General features: G+C 44.3%; 2 protein-coding genes across 3 annotated transcripts; both read left to right on the top strand.

The window, feature by feature from the left end:
* Positions 1-2,364: 2,364 nt before the first annotated feature.
* th (tyrosine hydroxylase) lies at positions 2,365-8,314 on the top strand. Of its 2 annotated transcripts, XM_037452656.2 has the most exons (14): positions 2,365-2,560; positions 2,841-2,924; positions 3,040-3,243; positions 3,779-3,944; positions 4,056-4,144; positions 4,271-4,338; positions 4,455-4,505; positions 4,946-5,091; positions 5,236-5,371; positions 5,857-5,926; positions 6,027-6,083; positions 6,787-6,882; positions 7,008-7,141; positions 7,732-8,314. In XM_037452656.2, exons 1-14 carry the CDS (start codon positions 2,477-2,479, stop codon positions 7,889-7,891), a joined length of 1,545 nt encoding a protein of 514 aa, XP_037308553.1. In that variant the 5' UTR covers positions 2,365-2,476; the 3' UTR covers positions 7,892-8,314. The 2 variants fall into 2 exon arrangements, with proteins under 2 accessions (XP_037308553.1, XP_037308554.1); XM_037452657.2 differs by lacking the exon at positions 2,841-2,924.
* Positions 8,315-9,483: 1,169 nt separating this feature from the next.
* On the top strand, positions 9,484-16,161 carry igf2b (insulin-like growth factor 2b). Its single transcript, XM_062562863.1, has 4 exons — positions 9,484-9,693; positions 10,686-10,840; positions 12,040-12,217; positions 13,653-16,161. The coding sequence occupies exons 1-4, from the start codon at positions 9,619-9,621 to the stop codon at positions 13,890-13,892; spliced, it is 648 nt and encodes a 215-aa protein (XP_062418847.1). The 5' UTR covers positions 9,484-9,618; the 3' UTR covers positions 13,893-16,161.
* Positions 16,162-22,922: the final 6,761 nt, after the last annotated feature.

The raw sequence follows: 22,922 nt of genomic DNA, 5'->3' as shown, positions 1-22,922 counted from the left end.
CCCCCCCCCACCGCCCCCCCATCCACCCCCTCCCCAAACACACACCCAGTTCATGGGGGGGGTTCTAGCCATGTACACATCACTTCAAGCTGATACTCTCATTTTGAGGCTGTTTATCCAACATCATTGTGATCAATAGGACATGTTTTTCTTGTTTCCTCTTCAACTGGATGAGTCCAAGGACCACGACAAAGGTGACCAGCATTGTTCAGCAGCGGGAGAGAGAAAGGACATGTGGAGGATGACGAATAATCGCCCAGCTGGACACTTTGGCTGCAATTAGCCTTTCTGAAGTCCCACAATTATCCGGGGGAAAGCTGACGCTCACAATGCCACAACGCTGCCGCTGAATCAATATACGTATAATTGTCACAATTATCACCCTGGTGTCATTTGTGGACACGTCCAAAACTTGCAGAAAAGAAGACTGAATTTAAAAAAGAAACCACAGAGGGATGTACGGCGAGAGCGAGATTGCCCCTTCAACTGCGTCATTGCCAACAAAAGGTATCCGATACCGTGTATGTGGTCAGGAAAGACTTAAAAAAAACCTCTGCAGCTGCACTACTGTACACCAGGAGTCGAGTAGGAAAGGAGACATGTCACATTCTCCCAAACGTCAAATTATTTATGAATGTAAAGTAGTCCTGACTTCTCTGCTTGGACGGTTTCTTAAACGTTGTTCTATTCAAAGGACATATCGCACATAATAACAAAAAATCAAAAATCCAATATCAAAGGAAGTTGATGGTAGCAACATCCACTCCTATTCAAGTCAATTGTGTTGCATTAAGTTCAGGGATTGTTACACCCTAATGAATCAGTTAGCAGATTCAAACAAAGCCTTGCATCATTGAGTTGGTACTTATTCAATGGTGGGACGGTTTTCTTTAGTGAACTTAAGGTTTTAGACAAAAACATGAGAAAATCTTTTTTAGCATTTTGATCATAGTAGTTTTAAGAAAATCAATGAGTTGATGTAATGCCATTGAGAACAACACTGCTGAATTCCAGCGGGCTGGAGGAGGAGCAAGAAAGGAAGAGAGGGAAATGGGTGGAAGGACCATAGTGGGCCAGTGGAAGTGGGCCGTAGGGGGTTCGCTGGTCACCGGGCCTCGGGTGGCGTGGATAACAGTTAAGAACTGAAGCACCTGATGAGTCCCAGCCCATCCCTGATTTTTGAATTCCCACCCGCTACTGCGTTTTGTGTTTTAGACAAATAAAAACGTTGTGGTGCCTCTGGTAGTGAAGGGCAGAGAAGATCATGTTGAAAGACACAGATGGAACAAAGGCGATACTTCCTCAAAATCAGTGTAAATCTTTTGCCTGATTTTCTTTTATGTCGCACCAATTTCATGAAAAGGACAGGATGAAAAGAAACGCCAGCATGCTTCATTTCCAGAGATATACCAATTTGCACTGTTTCCTTGAAGAAAACAAGCTTAAACGAGGTGGAACGGCAGCTTTTATCTCACTGTCTGGTTGCTTTATCGTTCCTTCTTCATACTTTCTCTGTCGTGCCCCATCAAAGAACAGAGCCTACGCTGTCTGTGCCCGGGGCTACGTCAGTGCTCTCTAGCATTTTCAAGCCTGTGTGTTGCCTGCTGGGGGAAGAGTCCGGGGGCCATTCGCCTTCTCTCCAGCCATCAAGATTGGTGCTGTGGCAGCAGGATCTCAGATCTGGCCTCATGGGAAATCAACAGATCATTTTTGGATCTCTGCTCGCCAATGGGCACCGTTGATCAAATCCTCAGCCAAACAACAAATTCACTTCATGTGGTTGTTGCTGAAGTAAGACAAAGAGTGGCCCAAACAACAAAACAATGTTAAGCTCTTTAGTTTGTTGTCTGTGTGTGTGTGTGTGTGTGTGTGTGTGTGTGTGTGTGTGCACGCGCTTTCCGCAATCAAATCTAATTTATGAAGTGCTGCAGAGATTGAATTGAGCTGATAAAGTGACTTAATTCTCCACAGCTGACTTTTCTCTGGTCTAACCTTTACATGAAGCCCCGGGGTCAAAGGTGCAACTATTTGCTCGAGTGTAACCAACTCATGTAAATATGTATAATATACTCATTTCATTAAAAAATTAGGAAAATGCAGAATAATTCAATTTCAACATCAAATCAAACATACAATTATATTCAAGATAAAATAAACATACAATTCTTAATGCAGAAACTAAATAGGATCCTTTTTTAAAGACCAAATACTGAGATATATTTTACTGGAGAGAGATTGCTCCTGGTTAAGATGCGTCTGATAGACCCTGCGCAATGATTGATAGGCTACAGCGGGAAATGCATGTTTGACGTCAGAAACCTGCAAAAAAAAAATGCCCCAATAAAAGACGACCACTGGCTGAAAAAAAATCACAAGGTTCTGGGCGGACAGCACAGCCGGAGAGGTCGAGAGATCGCCACAAACTCCACCGCCACTTCACACCCACTTCGAAAAAGCAAGACAACGGCTCCTGAAGATGCCCCTGTCCAGCAGCTCCACATCCTCCACAAAGGGCATCCGCAGAGCTGTATCCGAGCTGGAGAGGTCTGACTCCATCACGGTAAGAAATACAAAGAAAACGTGAAATGCAGGGATGAATCCGAAGTATTTTTTAGAGTCAAGTTACGAGTGTTCAAATGATGTTCAGTAAACCACCAGAAATGTGTTGCATTGTGCGCAAAGCGCTTGTTGAGGTTACCATTACGCAGCGGGATGCCTGATGCACACCACATAAAGAAACGAAAAAACGTTTAAAAAAAGCAAACGTTACCTTACAATGAACAGCTAACATCAGGTAAAATGTTTGGTGTGGCAGCTACTCAGACCTAGCTGTGTCGTAGGTTTACCTTGACTGCATTGCTGTTCTAATGCGCATTTGGCGATGTAAGGCACTCCCGTCAGTTATCCAAAAAGATATCCAGAAGGTAAGAAACTATCGAAAGCTGTTTTCTCGCTGTACTGTCGTGTTCTGCGTGTGCTGACAGTCACATTGAAACGTATTCGGAAAGCGCAAGACTTTGGCTTTCTCTTTTGGAACAGTCTCCAAGATTCCTCGGTCGGCGGCAAAGCTTGATCGAGGACGCGCGCAAGGAGCGGGAAGCCGCCACCGCAGCGGCAGAGGCTGCGGAGGCCAGTGAGCAGATCGTGTTTGAGGAAGACGATGGAAAAGCGCTGGTCAACCTCTTCTTCACTTTGACAAACTCCAAGGCACCTGCACTGTCGCGGACACTCAAGGTGTTTGAGGTATTGCAATTCCGCTTGTTAGTTTATACTCATGTTTTTTTTATTTGAGAGCGAGTTATTTAGACCTATTTATTTAATTGCTTGCGTTGTAGGAAAAATCGAACTGGTTGGTGTTGTTTTTCCCTTCTTGGAGACATTGCAGATTCACATTCAGAGGGATTTTCCCTCTGTGATCAAGTCTGTAGTCACGCATCTTAATCAATTCTGTTCAGATGTTCTCCCTTTTCCCCAAGTGGTAAAGTATATTGGAGTGATCATTAAGTGTTGGCTAAAAGTTCTGATTCAATGCTGATGGTACTGTATTGTATGACCTCTTTTGGGTGCTGGTGGCTGAATCAAAATTTAATTTAATTTTCAAATTCTAATGTTATATATTTCATTATATGACATAAAATAATTATGTATTCAAAAATGTGCATCTTCTACTTCAGCTACCAGATCCCTCCATGCACATTTCCTAAAGACCAGTTAACATTTAATATAGACTTGTGCAAAATGCTGTGCAGACGATATATTCGTGTAAACTTCATTTCAGACATTTGAAGCTAAGATTCAACATTTGGAGACGCGACCACGTCACAAGCTCAAGGACAGCCTGGAGTACTTTGTTCGCTGTGAGGTGCACCTCTCAGATGTCAGCACGCTCATCAGCTCCATCAAGAGGAATGCGGAGGATGTTAAAACCACCAAAGAAGTCAAATGTAACAGCCTTTTACATGCTTTTTACAAAACACCATTTTAAAATATTTAGCCAAGGCAAGAAAAAGCTGGCACTGAACTAAGTGTGGCCCTCTGGTTCCTTTTCTCTCTAGTTCATTGGTTCCCAAAGAAAATAGCAGATTTGGACAAATGTCATCATCTGGTCACAAAATTTGATCCAGACATGGACCAAGATCATCCTGTGAGTAATGCCTTTTCCAGTAGCGCGTTTAAGATGAATTGTCATTACGAGCCTGGTTTTCTTGTTGGAACAATATGCCATGACTCAGAAAATGTGATCAGCGTTTGACATATTCAATTTGAACAGGGCTACACGGACCCAGCGTACAGACAGAGAAGGAAAATGATTGGAGACATCGCCTTCAGATACAGACAGTGAGATATGCAACTGTTTTTTTTTTACCATAATGCTGCACAGACCGTCCATGAACAAATGAAACAAAACTGACAGTGGATTTTCCTGATGCGTGTGTACGTCCATTCGCCCGCAGTGGACAGTCGATTCCCAGAGTGGAATACACAAAGGAAGAGATTGGCACGTGGTAAGGGTCCAACGAAACGTGTGCTTGATGTGATTACCTTGCATAAAAACTACATTTCCACTAAAATACAAAGTGACACTCTTTTTTTTTAAAACAAGCAGTTTGTCCTCCCTGCTGTGTCGATATCAATCAGCTGTGTCCGTTCACCACTGACTGAGCCGGAACAGTAGATCAGTAGATAATGCAATAATGCATATACATATATTTCTTTTTCAACAAGAAGTCAAACCAAAGTGATTTGTATTGGTAACTTGAAAAAGCATTACAAAATAATAAATACAAAATAAAATAATCCACTAAATAGGACAATGCACGGTATGATCGTCTCACATATTAAAATAGTTACACCTGATTTCCTTTACGACATCCCATATTGTTTTATGTTCAAGGAGATTTTGTTTGAAGAAAATAACTAATAATTATATGATATCCCCAATCAGGAGGGAGGTTTACTCAACTCTGAGGGACCTGTACATCACCCACGCCTGCAGCGAATACCTCGTGGCCCTGTGTCTGCTGGAACGGCATTGTGGGTACAGTCCACACAACATTCCCCAGTTGGAAGACGTGTCTTGTTTCCTCAAAGGTAAAAAAATGGGATGCTGTGAACGATGAAGAAATGTTTAGCCAACAGTCATCATCAAGTCAGCTCTGGATTCACCCTGTATGTCTATTTTTCTCGCACCTCCTGAACACACACACACGCGCACACACACACGCACACACACAGAGCGCACGGGGTTCCTGCTGCGCCCGGTGGCAGGTCTGCTGTCAGCCAGAGATTTCCTGGCCAGTTTGGCGTTCCGGGTGTTCCAGTGTACCCAGTACATCCGTCACTCCTCCTCCCCTATGCACTCCCCAGAGCCGTGAGTACGACCGTGACTCCCGTCCTCCATAGCGTTGCATCACACATTTTGTGCTATCGATGGACCTCCATAAGCCTCCCATCCTTCAATCACTGCTGTAAATGGCCTTTTCCTTTGCTCGTAATTCAGCTTAATGCAATTGTATTTAGGATGCCGTTTATACCAAAGGTATGCTACTAGAATACGGGCACAAACAAACACACGGCACAAAGCTAACAAATAAAAGGGACTTGTGAAATAAAAAGGTCAAATACAAAGCACACATTTTTCTAAAACAATTTAGAAAAATAATGAAAACAAAAAACTATTTATTTTACGAATTAGAATTAAAAAGTTATCTATAGTGGAGAGAGTTGTTTTATTCATGTTTGTTTATATCGTCACCGATTCATTTTTTATAATGCATCCAAATTCAATTGGCTGTTGGGGATGTCACAGTCTATCTGTGTGATGGTGTCTCTGATTTATCTTCTGCTTTCTCTTAGTGATTGTGTGCATGAACTGCTGGGCCACGTGCCCATGCTGGCCGATCGCACTTTTGCCCAGTTTTCCCAGGTTAGTGGTAGGGAAGGGGGGAGGGGGGGGGGTCTGGCATACTTATTCCCTATGCTGTGTTTCAATGTGTTGGTAACAATGCATTCATTCTTCACTGCAGAACCTTGGTCTGGCATCTCTCGGGGCTTCGGATGAAGATATTGAGAAACTATCCACAGTAAGACACACTCATCACAGACGGAAGTGAACAACTGATTGAAGTGGAGAGAGGGGCTGGACCCTGTGTGTGTTTAAAAACCCCTCCCCAGTATTATTAATATTATTTCAAATAATATTATTAATAACACCGCTCAGCCTAAATTTCAATGTTCTGATTTTTTAGTGATGGACTTTCTACTATTGTTTTTGTATAACTAAAATGATCAGCTACTAGATAAGGGGTGTCACACCTATTTTAGTTCATGGCCGCATACTGCCTAATTCAATCTCAAGGGGACTGGACCAGAGCATATTTATGATGACCAATAAATAACAACACCCAAATGTTCTTTTACCATAAGGAGGTGTCCATGACCAAAACAAAAAAAAGCTAATTCCTCAAAACTGTGAACAATATATTTATTTGGACGCATTTCTGGAGAAAGTCTGGGTGCGAACCCTCCCCCGAATGCTCTCACAAAACAATCAGACTCCCCTCCCATCAGCCAGTAAACACAAAAACACCCCCCCCCCCCCCCTCCAGCCACCCACCCCTCCTCCCCGCTTCTCTGACTCCACCTCCCTCCCTGATCACTTCCATACCCTCCGTTTATCCCGTATCAAAAATAACATCCAAATGTTGTACACGATGAACTTATTTTCCACGGCCCGACCTTCTCCTCTCTCTCTCTCTCTCTCTCTCCTTCTGCTCTTCCCATCAGCTGTACTGGTTCACTGTCGAGTACGGCTTGTGCAAACAGAATGGTGAGGTGAGGGCTTACGGAGCTGGACTGCTCTCCTCCTATGGAGAGCTTGTGGTGGGTTTTCCCATGTTGTCTCTTACTGAAAGTCTTTTGCTGAATAAAATTTTTTAAAAAAATGCAACAAATCACAGTCATTCGAGCTGCAGGTTAACCCTTTCATGTTTTTCCTCCATCTCCAGCACTCGCTGTCTGATGAACCAGAGACAAGGCAGTTTGAACCGGAGGCTGCAGCGGTGCAGCCCTATCAAGACCAGACGTACCAGCCCGTCTACTTTGTTTCCGAGAGTTTTGTAGATGCAAAAGAGAAATTTAGGTACCAAACAAATACCACCGTTTTCTGGTTTGCACCCACAAATAGAGAAGAATGAAAAAAAAAAAAAAAAAAAGCAAAAAGGGAGAGGGGGTTATGTAAGGACAAGGTCAGAGAACAGCCAGTCAACCCCTGAGGGCAACCGGGATTTGTAGGTCAGCCGTAGCAGCCAAAAGACAGCTGTTACTAATGTAGTCTATCCTACCAAGGCCAAACCCTGGAATTCTCGCTGGGAAACAGATCAAATGTTTCCCTGAAAAACAAGTAGCCTAAGTGGGTGTTTTGACAGCGTTTTGGTCTTCTAGAGCAAAGCAGAGGACATCCCTTTCAAGCTAAATGAAAAAAAAATGTCAGCATGGAAATGATTGTGAAAGCATGGTAGAGAAGAAACATAGAGCATACAATACATGTGTGGTGTAGGTCTTGATTGGGTGCCGATACAAGCAGGATACGCCAGTCCCTGTTATGTTTACACATAAACAACATTAAGGTTTCAAGTTGAACTGTGATGCATTTGCTCATGAAGAGCTGTAAGATGACTTTGAATTGTTTAGCTCTTACTTTTTTTGTTGTTGTTTCAAATCTTTCACAAGGGAGTACGTGGCCGGCATCAAGCGTCCTTTCTCCGTGAAGTTTGACCCGTACACCAGCAGCGTGGAGGTGCTGGACAACCCGCTGAAGATCCAGGGGGGTCTGGAGGGCCTGAAGGACGAGCTGAAGATACTGACCGATGCCCTCAGCGTGTTGTCATGATGGCAACCCCCCCCCCCCGCCGGGCCAGCGACCCCACCGGGCTTTTGTCTGCTTCCTCTCTGCTGCGCGCTGAGACGTCTGACGTGTGATCAAGGCTGTGGTGTTAATCTTTCTGTGCTGTACCTCCAGTGTGATGCTGTCTCTAGGTGACCGACAAGGCTGCAACCATTTAAAAAGAAACATGTCATATAATGAATGTATTTAAAGAAAACTCATTTTAAAAAGAAAGAAAGAAACATAATTGTAGAAATAATATTGAAATGTACGTTTAAATTGTATTAGTTTTATTTAGAACTAACTATATCTGCTGTGTTGAAGGCTTTATTTTAGTATTGATCCACTTTTAAATTGGTCGATTAGTCTGGTTTCATGCTGTATTTGTCTTGAAGTTTATATGTATAATAAAATAAATGTCAAAACATACTCTTCGTTTAATGTATACCTGATTACTGATCGATTACTGAACACTAAGGGATTCTGTATTTGTTCAATATTTTGATAACCGACCGCTCCCCATCATTTAAAAAGTGATGATTTTTTTCCCCTTTCAATACTTTTACTTTTTTACTTTAAGTAGTTATTAAAACCAGTACTTTTATACTTTTACTTAAGTAAAAACCTTGAGCTGATATTTCCACTTCTACAAAAGTATTTTCAAAACCTAGCATCTATACTTCCACTTGAGTAATGAATGTGAATACTTTTGACACCTCTTGCATATCACACAATTATCATTTTGCTGCCACGCTGAGATGTTTAGCACAGGTTGTGTGCTCGGCTGCGTAATAGCTTACGTTCGTCGGCCACAAGAGGGCGCAGTCCGCTCGGGTGTACCTGCCTGCAGAGATGCCCTCTGACCTTGGGAAAGCTGCAAGACAAACAAACAGTCGTTCCCTTCGAGGACCACTAGGTGTCAGTCTGGGGCTGTAGACGTGCCTAAGGTCTCACCTTTTGCTCAAGCTGTACTTATATAAGGGAACCCCTCAAACTGTTTTAAAAAGAAGAAGAAAAAAGAGAGTCCATTGCTCGGGATGGGCTATGCAGCCACTTGTCATGGAGCATCTGTGCAACATCTGGATGGAAGTTTCTCCGCTGGACATTTAAACCCATAGGAGGGACATTGATTGCTTTTGTTTGATAAGCATCATACATGTCTTTGCATACATCTATAGTGACAATTCTGCGTCACCCAGTTCCCTTCCTGCCCTTCACTAAAACACTGTCGACCCTGGTGACTGAAGGCTAACATTTACACCTGAGTCAGAGGAAAACCGCAGACCCTGGCCACAGTGTGCCTCAACTCCAAATGTCAATCTCAATTACAGCATTAACATTTTCCTTGGAGTCTGAGGAATTACCTCTATTCTTGTTCAGTCTGCGTCCTGTGTGTAAACATTGTGATTGTAGGTTTCGGTGCGTAAACGTGGAAAATGCCTATGGAATTGTTCCATTCTTTTTGCCTTTTCTCCCCTAAGCACTTTTCCATAAAACGCCTCTGGACCTTTTTTTTTTTTTTTTTTTTACCAGCGGTGGAGGAGGAGGAGCGAGCGTGTTGGGGTGGGAGTAAGGGGCGTGTTCGGTATAAAGCACTTCTCCCTGAGAAGTTGTGCCTGTCGCCTGGTCTTTGGGGCAGCCTCTCACACATCATCTCTTTTGCCGCAGCAACTGGGAAACTAACTCACCTGCAACCTCTCCAACCAAATAACCACAACGTTTTGCTAACTGAAATGGACACACAGACAAGACCCGGACACCACTCACGTTGCCACACCTGCAGACGAACAGATATGAGCCGAATGAAGGTAACCAAAAAAAAAAAAAAAAAAAAAGGGGGGCAACACACACTTTGATGCTGTCCGCTTGTGTCGCGCCGGTGTTGAAAGACAGCAAGCAGTGTTATAACCGTGTTTTGTTGGCTTCATTAAGGAAATTGCTTCGGGCTTCCCAGATGCATTGAGCGCATCATTTTGTGTGTGTGTGTGTGTGTGTGTGTGTGAGAGAGAGAGAGAGAGAGTAAGAGAGAGTGAGGGAGCAATCGGGCATCTTTTCATTTGCATGCAACAAAGTTCAGGATGCAAGAATGACATGGAGGGCTTTGGAGCATGTGTGCAACAGGCTGCCCGCTAAGACAAGAAGAACACGCGAGTGTAGGTCGTTGGTTCGTATCTCGTCTGGACGCGACGCCGCTCACTGGACGCAGCAAACAGCTGGGTCTTTTTTGTCCACGGATAGGGGGGGGGGCGGTGAGTCTGAGGGTCAGTGAGCTCACCAAAAGGGTGAGCAAGGGGAAAATATATGCTGAGTGTGGCTTTTCCGATGGTTAACTATCGAACAACCGGTCTCGCAACTTCGGGGGGGGGGGGGGGGGTAGGTTGTGTAACAGCGTGAAAGACAGAGATAGCGTCTACTTTTTCCTCCAGAACAAGCAGTTCTCTCAAGGCACAACACGGTGACAGAAAACAGTCCAGGGGGGGGGGGGCGGGTGCACATTTTGAATCAGTTGTCTCCCGCGACGCGGTTTTGTGGGTCAATAGGAGGGGAGAAAAAAAAAAGATATACCTGAAGTTGACCATCTTGCACACGCTTCCAAATGCGCGCGCGTAACCAGTTTATCCTCTTATATCACGCGGGGAAGGCAACATCTGTCTCTCTCTCTCTCTCTCTCTCTCAAGCTGAGATTCTTTTGTTGTTGCGAAACCACCATCGAAACGTGTATTTTGCATTTTGACCGCTGCTTCATTCTGCCATGTGTCTTTGTGTGTGTGTGCGTGCGTGCGTTTCCTTCCATCCGCAGATCAAGAAGATGTCCTCGTCCAGTCGCGCGCTGCTCTTCGCGCTGACCCTCGCGCTCAACGTTGTGGAAGTAGCCTCGGCAGAGACGCTGTGTGGGGGAGAGCTGGTGGATGCGCTGCAGTTTGTCTGCGAAGACAGAGGCTTCTACTTCAGTAGGTTCTCCGTTTTCACGCTCTGTGCGTCCCCCCCCCCCCCCCCTCGTGTTGTTTGGATAGCTGGGGCTATCCCCCCCCCCTCCGGGTCCGTGGGCTGCGTGGTGCGTGTTTAGTACAGTTCCTTCTCACGCACTCGGGCACGCGCGCGTGTGAAAAACACGACACGACACGACGCGACGACAATGGGCTGCTTGTTTACCAGCAAAAGTAAAAGCACCCCGAGAGGCGCACGAGTCACCTCAGCACCAAGGAATGCGGGTGCAGTGGTGATTGGGGAGAGATGAAAAGCATTGTGGTTGTTAGTCCTCAAATGGACAAGCTTCTGATTGCACAGTGTCTGTGACACACATGGGTTCACCTTCCTCTAGTATTTCTCGGGCAGCGACCCCCCCTCACCCCCCCCACCCGTGATGATATTGTCCAACCCCCTGCTTTTCACTTTTGACAGACAGGCAGCTTATTTGCGTGCTGTTGGGAGATCATTATCCAGTTAAGGCGAAACTGGATGTGCTCCCTCGTCCTGTCCCCCCCATCGCCCTCTCTCCCCCCCCCCCCCCCCCCCCTCTCTCGTTCCTCTTTCTGCGATCAAAAGTCCTCCTTCTTGTGAGATTTGGGCACAGGGCTTCAAACGAGGGCTCTATTCGTTGCGAATAGTGTTCCCCTGTGCAACATGACTCTGACTCTCTTTTTCTCTCCCACATCTCCACTCAATCCATCTTTTGTTTTTCATTCTTTCCCACTCTCACACACCCTCTCTCTCTCTCTCTCTCCTTTCTACACGGATGTGCTTTCCATTATTTTCTCTTCTTCTCGGTCCCTCCTCCTCATCTTATCTATGCTGACTTGACACAGGACAAGGTCACAGAGGAGTTTCCATTTTACGTATTTGCTCAGCCAAAGATCGGTCTGAGTGCTTAGTTGTCTGTCTCCATCACTCTCTCTTCATGTCTACAGCAGTGTCCCTGTGTATTCACTCATTTAAGGGTAGCGTTAATCAGATTATCCCCTACGAACAATTGTGTTGCAGTTGGCCATAGATTTTTGTTGTTGTTGATCCTCTTTTCTCTATGGAATGCCATGATTGTCAAAGTAATCCAGCAAAAACAACCCACATTCGTTATTGATGCTCGTGTTCTCAGGCCTGAACATCACCCTCATCGCAGCATTTCCTTATCGCTTGTTGTGTCTTTTCCCAGGTAGGCCAACCAGCAGGGGTAACCCCCGGCGCAACCAGAACCGTGGGATCGTAGAGGAGTGTTGTTTCCGTAGCTGTGACCTCAACCTGCTAGAGCAGTACTGTGCCAAACCCGCCAAGTCCGAAAGGGACGTGTCGGCCACCTCTCTGCAGGTCATACCCATGATGCCCGCACTAAAACCGGTACGTTCAGACAAAAACAACGGGCCAGTATGGGAACATTTCCAATCCGGGTTCTCGATCTTTTTCTCTATCCACCTCTGAGCCTCACCCCTATGTCCATAAACGACAGGGACCCACACAGAAAGAGTTTTATCTTGTTAAAATGGTCATAGGTAAGCAGTTAGCCTCCATGCAAAGTGCTGAGCATCGCGTAAAACACCAAGACAGTCACAACACATCGCGTTCGGGAAAAAACAAGTCAGTCATGCTCACAGACGTGTGCAGGTACGAGAGTGCGTGTTTGTGTTTAAGAGAGAGAGAGAGAGTACCGTGAGACGTTTGTTTTTTTTGGTGTGGGATTAGTCACGGAATAGCAAACCGAATTTCGATCTGGTAAGAAATGCCCGACCTGGCCGGCAGAATCTCTCTTAGATGTGTCTCAGACACGCAGGGAATCATCAAAGCATTTCAGCTCCTTGCACTGCAATCGCAGGACTAAAAGTGGCTCCTTTCCAGATCTCCTCAAAAACCCATCGGGGTTTATCCTGGATAGACTTTTATCGTTTTCCTGCATCGGCTTGCATCAGTGTCCGTGCCACGTGATGTTGTAAACAAAACCAAACACAAAAACAAATACTGCAAATAGCCAGAGGAAAGACATGTACCCAGCTTTTGAAAAATGCAACAAACAAAAAAAAAAAAAGGAGGTTGCAAGGGGAATTAGTTGGGACATGTCCCTGGTTTGTGTAGGCAGGGAGAGTTGATGGGTACAGCCTGCTCCGAGGGCCAGCTGTTCTTTGGCCGTTGAACAGGCCCGGGGTGAATGAAGGGGGATAAACACTTCTCAAGTGGCAGGACCAAAACAAGCCATTCAGATGGAGCACTGACTACTCACGCATAAATTCTAGCCTCCCCGCTGCCACTCCCACTCTGTCTCTCACTCCGCGGTGCTTAGCCCAACACTTAACTCCAGGTGAAAGAGTTTGCCCGCGTAAGAATAGGTTTTTTTTTTTTCTTTTTGATATGACAATGTGTTTATGTTGCCGATTCATTCGGGTCCCCGCGGAGGTCAGGCGGTTCAGCGGGTCGTTTGGGTGAACGACGTGCTCCTCATATGTATATGAGGAGGAGAGCGGCCGCCCTTCCCCTTTTGACGCTATGTTAAAGAGGCTGAACCAAGAGCTCGTTGACTGCTTCTCTCAGTCCAGGAAGCCAAAACAAGGGAGGCAACGCGAGTCTGTTATGACGTCCCGCGCCATAAGAAGGATATTTGACTTCCATTGGACTGGCCAAACAATGACAGAATGTTTTTTGAAAGAAAAAAAAAAAAAAGTAACAAAAATAAACAAGGCTTTCCTCCATTGTAACAAGCACTTTCACTGCATGTTATCACAACTAATGAACTGACCCTCTCTTTTCCCCTTTTCCTCCATTTTCTGCCGGCTCGCCACAATAGGAAGTCCCAAGGAGGCAGCATGTGACCGTGAAGTATTCCAAATACGAGGTGTGGCAAAGGAAGGCGGCCCAGCGGCTCCGGAGGGGTGTCCCCGCCATCCTGAGGGCCAGAAAGTTTCGGAGGCAGGAAGAGAAGATCAAAGCCCAGGAGCAGGCGGTCTTCCACAGGCCCCTCATCAGCCTGCCCAGCAAACTGCCTCCCGTCTCGCTCGCCACGGACGACTCTGTCAACCACAAATGAGCCCGCTGCCAGCCCCCCTTTTTGCACAGACGACAGTTTGGAGGGAGTAAAAAAAAAAAAAAAAAGACTAGGGGATTATAGCTTTGTCTCTGGCGTCATTTCTGTGGCAGTCCTCTTTGACCTCCCCTGCCCTGTCCGAGCCCACCAATCCCCCCCCCCCCCCCACCACCACCCCCACCCCTCTACGCCCATCCACTACTTCTTGACCCCATGGCCCTTCTCTAATGCCCCCCCCCCCACCCCCCCCCCCCCGGTCAACCCCACCTACCCATCCTCCTCAGGCACACAAACATGCCTTCACATTCTTCCTGTCTGAACTCTTTTCGCTCTCCCTCCCTTTCAGTCACTGACACAAAAGGCACAAAAAACAAACGGTGAACAAAAAGTTAACAATTCGGCTGAATGCAATTCAGGTGGATCCTCACGCAAAAGAGAGAAAAAGGGAAGGGAGGAAAAAGAAGATGAAAGATCTGTGCTTTGCAAGTGTCAAGAGGACACCAAGAGGAATGTTTTTGGTCCTGGTGGAAGACAACTGAGAGTGAAGAGCAGCTTGCATGAAAGAATCCATGCCACATCATTTTTCCTGAGGCAAAGAGAAGATCTCTGTTAGTTATTTTTCCTATTAGTTTGCACCTCTACCTATAAAGGGACTTCCACACTGTAAGGAATTATTTTGTAAAATTAGATTCCTGTTCCAGCACCTTTTGATCACAAACAAAAAGCAGAAAAGAGTCTGCAAAATTGCACATTGCCACGGATTACGTCAAAGTAAAGGAAAAATGGCACTATTTTTTTATGAACAATGAACGTGTAGCTTAAAAAAATGTCATGGTGCTAGCTTTGGGAATGGACTCAAAGAAGAGGTTGAAAAGCACGTTTTTTTTTTTCTTTGAATTAATATTAAAACTTTCCGTTTTAAGGAAAGTGTGACTTTTTGAAAAAAGGAAGATAAAGGATATGGTGGCGCTCCTGGCAGTGGCAATGTCAAGGGGGAAGACGTGGGCTGTGTCGGCATCGAGGCTCACGGCGAGCGAGCGTGCTAGCGGCTGCTCGTCAACACGCGACATTTGGGGACCGGAGACCCAGTCCCTGTTCTCTCTGTCCCTGCCAGTCACAGGGAGCGGTGTGGGGACACGCGTGGGACACGGTGGACTGCCTGGATTGAGACAGTACTACAGTTTCTGGGACAGTGCTTCCTGGTTGCCATGGCTTTTCAGACTGCTCTGACAAGAAGTAACGTGGCGTGGACAAAGATTCAGTGGGATAATGATTATATTTTATTTTGTCTTATTTTCTGTTTTCTTTTCATATCAATGTTTTAATGAGAAAAAAAAAAGGAAAACCCTTTAGGTTTCTGGTACCGTGACATTCCTGTTTTTCCAAGTTAGGCTTTTACTTGGGTTTCCATGGTTGTTGTTATGATGTTATTTTACAGTTCTATTGAAAGGCACAACATTTTAATTCAAAGGGAAAAAAACAGCAATAATTTCAACTAACATTTTATTTTATTGTATATCAGTAGTATTCTGCTTTTGCCTGAAAACAAATACTTGAATATATATACACATTTATATATATATATATATATACTGTATATACATATAGATATTTATATGTATATGTACATATGTATATATATATCTATGTATAGATATCTATGTATAGATATATATCTATATATCTATAGATAAATATCTATAGATAATTAGTTTCCAGGGAGGTTGTGTTATTTTCCTTTAGTCTGAGCTGTATCTTGCGTAATGAGCCGCCAAGCTTTTTTGTTTGTTTGTTGAAATACAAATAAGGGCACTGTATAAAGGCATTATTTATTTTGTTATAAAATATATTTGAGAAATTGGTCCAAATGATATACGTAGCACTGATGCTCAAATGACGGATTTATTTTGTATGATCTCTGTTTTCCGATTGGAGTTGTAAGGCTTTTTCGTAGATGCTTTGTACCAAAAATAATGTCCTTTTTTTTGTTTGCCATAGTTACTTTAAATTAATATTTTAACAGCAGCATAGCCTGGATTGCTTAGGCATGTTATGTCACAGAAATAGGCACATACTCTGAATACGTTGGTCTGCATGGATTTCCAGAAACCTGTCCGGGGTTTCTGCAAAAAGGATAGCATTAATGAGTAATTATTGGAAAAATAACTGTTCAACATTGATTGTACTCAAACCCACTATGTTTTGAAGCCACTTTAGTATTGATGGCAGGGGAGTGACGAGTCCTTCATTAAATCATATGTTTGTAATTGTGCATAGTGTCCTATATGATCTTCTAAGGAGCATCTTGCCTCTACGTGCCAGTGCCACTGATGTTGTTGCTTGTTAGTTTGGGTCGTGAGGTCATAAATGTGCAGTCGGTTGTAAATTTGAGGGCTTTGCTTACACTTTGACTTACACGAGTCATCGTGTCGAGGCCTTGATTTACAGATAATGACGTTCCGATGATTCGATCAAACATCAGAGGTCATCCAATGATCGTTGAGAGGGAGCAAATCATCGTGCCGCACCTCACTGTCATTCCGTCTGTCCTGTCTTCTCTGTTTGTCCCTGATCGTGTGCATCAGCAGTACGCATCTGTGCTTGCATGGTGAGGGCGAGGGGGGTGGGGGGATGAGGGGGGGGGGGGGTGCATTCTGCATGCCATTCAGCCCCCAACAATCTTCCAGTCATGCCCTCCATTATGCATTTGATGAAGGGCTATCACGCTGAACCATTTGTGAAGCACTCAGGAATAATAACAAACTGTGCTCTCTGAGGGAGAAGCGCAGCAGTGGCTGAGTGTCAGTGATGATCTGGTTGTGGGAGGGCGGCTGAGGTTTAAAACCGCACCTGTCCACGACGACACAGCCCTCTGTGTGACGGACCACTGAAGCCCATGTCAGAAACAAGGTCATTCTGTGCCACTTTATAGTTTCCTCCTTTATTGTGTCATGCATCACCCATGAGATGGAGAGAGACTTAATGGATACTCGCCCTACTGTGGTGAAGTCAAGCCAATACTTTATATCTTCTTTCTTTCAAAGAGATCTCAATAATCAAAGCTGCGTCCTTTCTATAATTATATTCTACTTCAGTTGTGCAACAAAGCAGGCAGTGCAATTATTATTATTATTATTATTATTATTGATAATATTATAATATTATCTATTTTATTCTATATTTTCCTTCTAGGACTGCATTCATTCACTATTGTAATGTTCAAACAGGCTACTTTTGTGTTTTATGAATGGCGTGAAAGACAACCACTTCTTTTCGCTGAATATGAAAAGAGAACTTGCCGAGCAAATTTTTTCAGTGTCAGTAGCTCACTCAGCCTGTGTGTATTTTATTGATTTAACCTCTGCACGCTAGAACGTCCGAAATGCACAATTCATGTACTTTCATTTTTAATATCAATAAAAAAAAACATTTTATCAAACATAAAATGCCTGAAAGATTTACTACTTTGTTCAGTGTCTCAGGGGTTGGGCCTGAGAGCCATTTTGAACTCTTTTTTTCAATTAAACCGTATGTACCATGTCAATGATTTATTACTTCTTTGGGCCTTGTGGGCTGCTTTTAGCACCCTCTCTCTTCCTCTCTCTTACCTCTCTCCATTTCCAAGCCCTGGTCTGTCCGTGCGTGTGTCTCCTGCTCCGGATATGGCGAAAAAAGTGTGCCAAAGTGGAATTCAGCACTCGCAGAGTGCCAAACAGGCCGGCCACAACTCTTCAATCCTTCCTCTGCTGCATGCCACACTAAAAAACCTGAGCCGTGTTCACCGCCTCCGACACACCCATCCGTACATCCATCCCTCCGTCCTCCAGGCGGCCCGCTAACTGCCGGAGCGAGCTCCGCTTCAGTGGCTAAGTTTAGCAACCCGGCATGTCTCAAACTATCACATGCATATTCTGAAAATGGCACAACCTTTTATTGTTGACATGCATGCGCATACCCACTTGTGGAATGTCTGTTGCCGGGCAGATTTACAGTACAGTATCATTTTGGGAACTTGGCGTAAAACTTGCGTGCAGCATACTTGTTACTGTAGCTCTTTTTTTCCACTTTAGGTTGGCATCAAAGGGTTTGAACTTTACAACCAGGACAGGCTGAACTACGTATCCTACAGATCTGCCCTACAGCGATGGGATGCACATGTGTTGCTTCTGGGAAAGTCGAGAAGCCGGGTTGGCTATCCCAGATAAGGAACTTATCTGCGTTGTGTGTGTCATGGCTATAAATCGTCCAATAAAATCACCTTTGCCTGTCTCATAAAAACCATATTGCCCTACTGAGGGGAAATCATCAAGAAACACACAAATTACCACAGAATGCACAATTTCACACACAATCATGAGGATACTAATCTTGAATACAAACACATATTCTATTCACCTATTTCTGACAATTCATCCATACAAATCCATAAATGTAATATTAGTACAGTTGTTCTTTAACAAAATGTCCCTCAAAAACACTTTAGTATGCCTGACATTTACAAAAAAGTACTTGCATGTGTGTGTGTGGGGATTTAGCGTGTACCCTTCCAGTGTTTATACAGAGTAAGACTCTCTAGAGCTTGGTAATGAGATCAGGAACTCTCCGGTCCTCGGGGCTCGTCACATCACCTCTGTGCATCTGGCACAACAGAACCAAACCAAAACAAGCCACATGGGCAACACAAAAAACACTGAATTCACAGTTAGAGCTGGTGCAGTTCTTTAGAACGTGATACCACTCCGGTACGACATATAGTCTTAAAATAATTAAGAGATCCATCTAGCCAGACATCCACATTCGTTGTTTGGATTTTGGCGTTTAATGACTTTTTTTTTTAAACTTGAAAAAGATTAGTAACTTTTTGTCAAATGTAAATTTACATCTAAATGCCATCTAAATCCAGAACCTAGACATGAACTCACTGTAACATTATCCTAACAATAGAAACAATAGAAAAAGCCCAGAAAGGCCACCTCAACCTAAACTGGTGGAGTCAAATAAACCATAAACCATAATCCACGCATCCATCCCCTTAGACGGCCTCCTGAACTGTGGAGCAGAGTGTAGATGTGGGTGGCACAACTCTCCCAGGCCTGACATTGGAAACTGCCAAGGAGCACACTAGAGTTAGTTGTGGTTGGCCGGATGCACGGGATGCATGTAAGGCCAGGCCAACTATTGAGGCACAGGGTTTGGCAAGCCCAGACCATCACAGCCCAGCGTGGCCACACAGGCCAATTAAGACAGGCCTTCCACTCTCCTTTCTTCTCCTCCCCTCCTCTGTGTCTCTCTCATCTCTCTCTCTCTCTATCTCTATCTCTCACTTTCTCTCTTGCACTCCCTCTCTCTTCCTACCAATCCTCACAAAGCGTGCTCGCACATTCCTCTTTTCCCACTTTTGCCTCTCTAATTGCTGTGGACTGAAAAGATGGATGAGAGAGGGGAGTGAGATGGAGAGAAAGCGAAAGAGACAGAGAGAGAGAGAGAGAGAGGGAATCTGAGGGAAAGGGGTCATACCACAGAACCTCTATGGCCAGGACAAACTGTACCGGGCCCCTGGAATGGTCAAAACCCCTGTGTGCGCTGTGTATGCGCTCGAACATCCAGCGCTCTCTCTCTCTCTCTCTCATTAATTACATAAAAAACTGAACTATTTGGCTAATTTATTCCAGAGAGCTTACTTTCATAATGTAAGCTGTAATGCAATCTACATCCTTGCATTGGCTCTGAGGTGCTTACAGCAAAGCCTGAGCATAAAGAGGTGATTGTGTTTCCTCAACGCCCCACAAAACTATCTAATTGTTAATTCCTAATCAACCAGGAGCTGTGAGGAGGATTTCCAATTATGTAACCGTAGGTTCTGACACATTGACAATGAAGGGGAAGGTTTAGATGATTTTGCACAAAGAAAAGCTGCGTGAGGGGAAGAGCATTTCTTTGTGATTAAATCTGTTTGTTTGTTCTGTTGTTGCATGACTTAACTATTTTTAATGTGTAAAATATGACTTCAAGAGCACGAGGATGAGACAAAAACAAACAATCTGGCCGCACAAAAAACAACGGCACAATGTCAGTGTTTGTCTTTCGGCTTCATTTTACACCACCGACTCACGCACTAAACACGGACATTTTGGTGTCTTTGACACAAACCCCTAAAAAGGTCAGTGCAACACATTCGTAGCAATGTGGATGAAACAAAACACGTGCGGTAGACAGTGTTCTGGAGGGCCAGAACATGGGTAATGGAGCGGTTAAACCATAGAAAATCATAACAAAGGGAGAAGTGGTTTCTGGTGTGGTCACTGGGTCATTGCATGACAAATTCCTCTTACTGGAAAACAAGGGGGTCACAGCTTTACACTGAAATATACTCGGACCGGCCTGGGCTACACTTATTCACGAGCTCAAATGCTACCCTCAAGATTTCAAACTTTTCATGTTTGCTACCGAGAGGCGATTTTAAATATCAGCCCACAGTAGATGCATTTTCCAACAGTGCACCCTCATCACTTTTTCCTTTCTGAAAAATCCATGCATTTGTTAAAGGCAAAATGTAATTGAAGGTGTTGCAGGTAGAGTGAAGTGGGTGGCAGCAAACGTTTTAAAGCAGAACGCTGCACTTAATTAAACAAGGAGGTCAGCATCTTGTACCGTTTAAGGTTTTTGAGTTTTTCACTTTAACATTATCCAGGTGTGTCCTTATACTTCACTCCATCGGGGCATTCATCATTGTTGCACGTCAGTGTCACTATGCAGAGGTCACCGGGGGCACTACCTGGGACAACACACACATGCACACACATGCCGACGGCCTACTTGGCGTGAACCAATTCAGGACCCAGGTATGGCTGTGCAGACAAACAAACGTGCTGGATGTTGTTAATGAAAAACCCATTAAAAGAATTGAGACTTTAAAATCAAAGGCAGTGATGCTGGCACTTGCTGCGGTGGTAAAGCAGGCTGCACAATATCCAGGGACACTCCCCTCTATGTTTGTACAACATATAATTACAGATCAGGATAGGAGAGGCCATTCCGAGGGGAAAATAGCAATCTCTCTTAATTACAAGGCAGGATGTGATCCATACCTATCCGTCACTTCAAATAACTCTCTGTTGGAGTGGCTGGCAATATTATTTTTCTTCAGGTAGAGATAAACAACACCAGCAGAGGCATCAGCAGGACTCAAATCTGGAGACCAATAGCGTTATATTCAGCAGGAAAAATGTAATTCTCGAAAACATTAAAAGTTCCTGTAGAGAAAACTCTATTTTTTTATTAACCCCACACGTTTTGCTGTTAATGTTATTACATGTTTTTGAATGAGAAGTGTTGAGTTGGACTTTTGTGCAACAGTTAAACAAGGGCCAGCGTGTATGTCCAGCTGTCTCACACACACACACACACACACACACACACACACACAGGCTACAGTCTTCCGTGAACAGTGTCAGCATACAGCCATGGCGGAGGTTCCTCTCTCCTCGAGCCAGATGAGCATTCTTGTTATCTTCCCCACATAAACACGATAAGCTCCGTTTCGTTGGCTCTTGCCAGGGTCCACGGGTTACCGAGTTCTTTTCCTTCCACGCTGTCTTTCTCTTCCTCTCTTTGACCTTTTTTCCTTCCTCTTTTCTAGGTCCTTCTGTTTTCTGTGATTTTGGAAGATCGCTCACAATAAAACTACCATCCAGGATTCAAACCCCTGGGACACATAGTGAAAATCAGTCTTTTTTTTACATTTCATTTGTAGCGTGAAAAAAAAAAAAACGACCTTTTTTAAGAATGATTCATTTTTCCGTTGTTGTTGTGAGGCCATGCAGACACACACACACACACACACACAAAAAGAAAAACACAAATGAAAAGCGGAAATATTCATGCAAGGATGTTGCAAATGTGCCACAAACCCTTGTCAGTTGAGACTTGCCAACGAAGCTGGCAGCAGGTCTCTGTGTCTGCTGTGCCATCCTTCAGACCAAGACTGTCCATTTCGTTCTCATGCTTCGGTACCGCGGATGGGAACTGATCCAGCCGAATGCCGAAGCTAAAAGACCATCTCTGTTTGTGTTTGTGTGTGCATTTAAATAAAATGGCAGTGCCACCGGTCTGGCACACAAGTGGTGACCATGGTTTTGTCTGCAAAAACCAACACGTCTGCAAAAACCAACACGAAGACAAACATAAATAAACAAGTCGTGTGTCCACAAATATACATGAAAGCACACACACACACACACACACACACACACGCACACGCACATTCACACAAACCTTCAAATACTAAAACATGCACCCACATACGCACACACACATTTGTGTTCACAGAGCCCTGCTAATGATGGTGGCAGTATGATGTTTGTGTGTGTTCCAAAAGAATTGGCATTACTACTTGGGCAAAATCAGCAGCCAACAGCAGCGGGCTATTAACAAAACTGTTTCTTTGTTTGCTTTTTTCCTTTTTTTTTTCTTGAGAGGCGCCAAGCAATTAATGGTCTGCCTATGGGAGACCAGTAAACTGTGCCACAGTGGAGAACATATGCACAATGATGCATGGAAAGCGCGGAAGAGAATATATGCCGTTATCACCGAGCTGCACTCATCTTTGCTACAGGAGGCATTAAAGAGGCCCGCTGACATCCAGAATGGAGAGTCATGACGTTGAAAGCCTCTGAGCACGTTCACTGATGAGACACTATGATGACAAAACTGTCAGTCTGTAACTTCTTTCTTAACGTGAGGTCAGAAGTGCCGTAGATGGTCGAAAGTGCATTAAATCGAAACAACTTGTGTTGAAGGTAAAATACCTTTATATACCTATATATATATATATACATAGCTGATGTTGCTTTTAAATAAGCAACATACTTTCTTTTTTTTCCAAGCTTTACAAAATAATATCCCAACTGATATAACCAACGTGAGATCACATTCTGTCCTGTGAATGCGTGCGGTCCAGCCTTCCCCGTTGCGTAAGTCAGCGCTGACGCGGCCAGCCGGCACAATATTGCAAATGTCACTTCCGCTGCCATT

Source organism: Pungitius pungitius, chromosome 6, assembly GCF_949316345.1.
Source record: "Pungitius pungitius chromosome 6, fPunPun2.1, whole genome shotgun sequence".
In the NCBI taxonomy this organism is placed as follows: Eukaryota; Metazoa; Chordata; class Actinopteri; order Perciformes; family Gasterosteidae; genus Pungitius; species Pungitius pungitius.
Note: the sequence above shows the minus strand (reverse complement) of the source record. Positions and strands in the feature narration are given on the sequence as shown.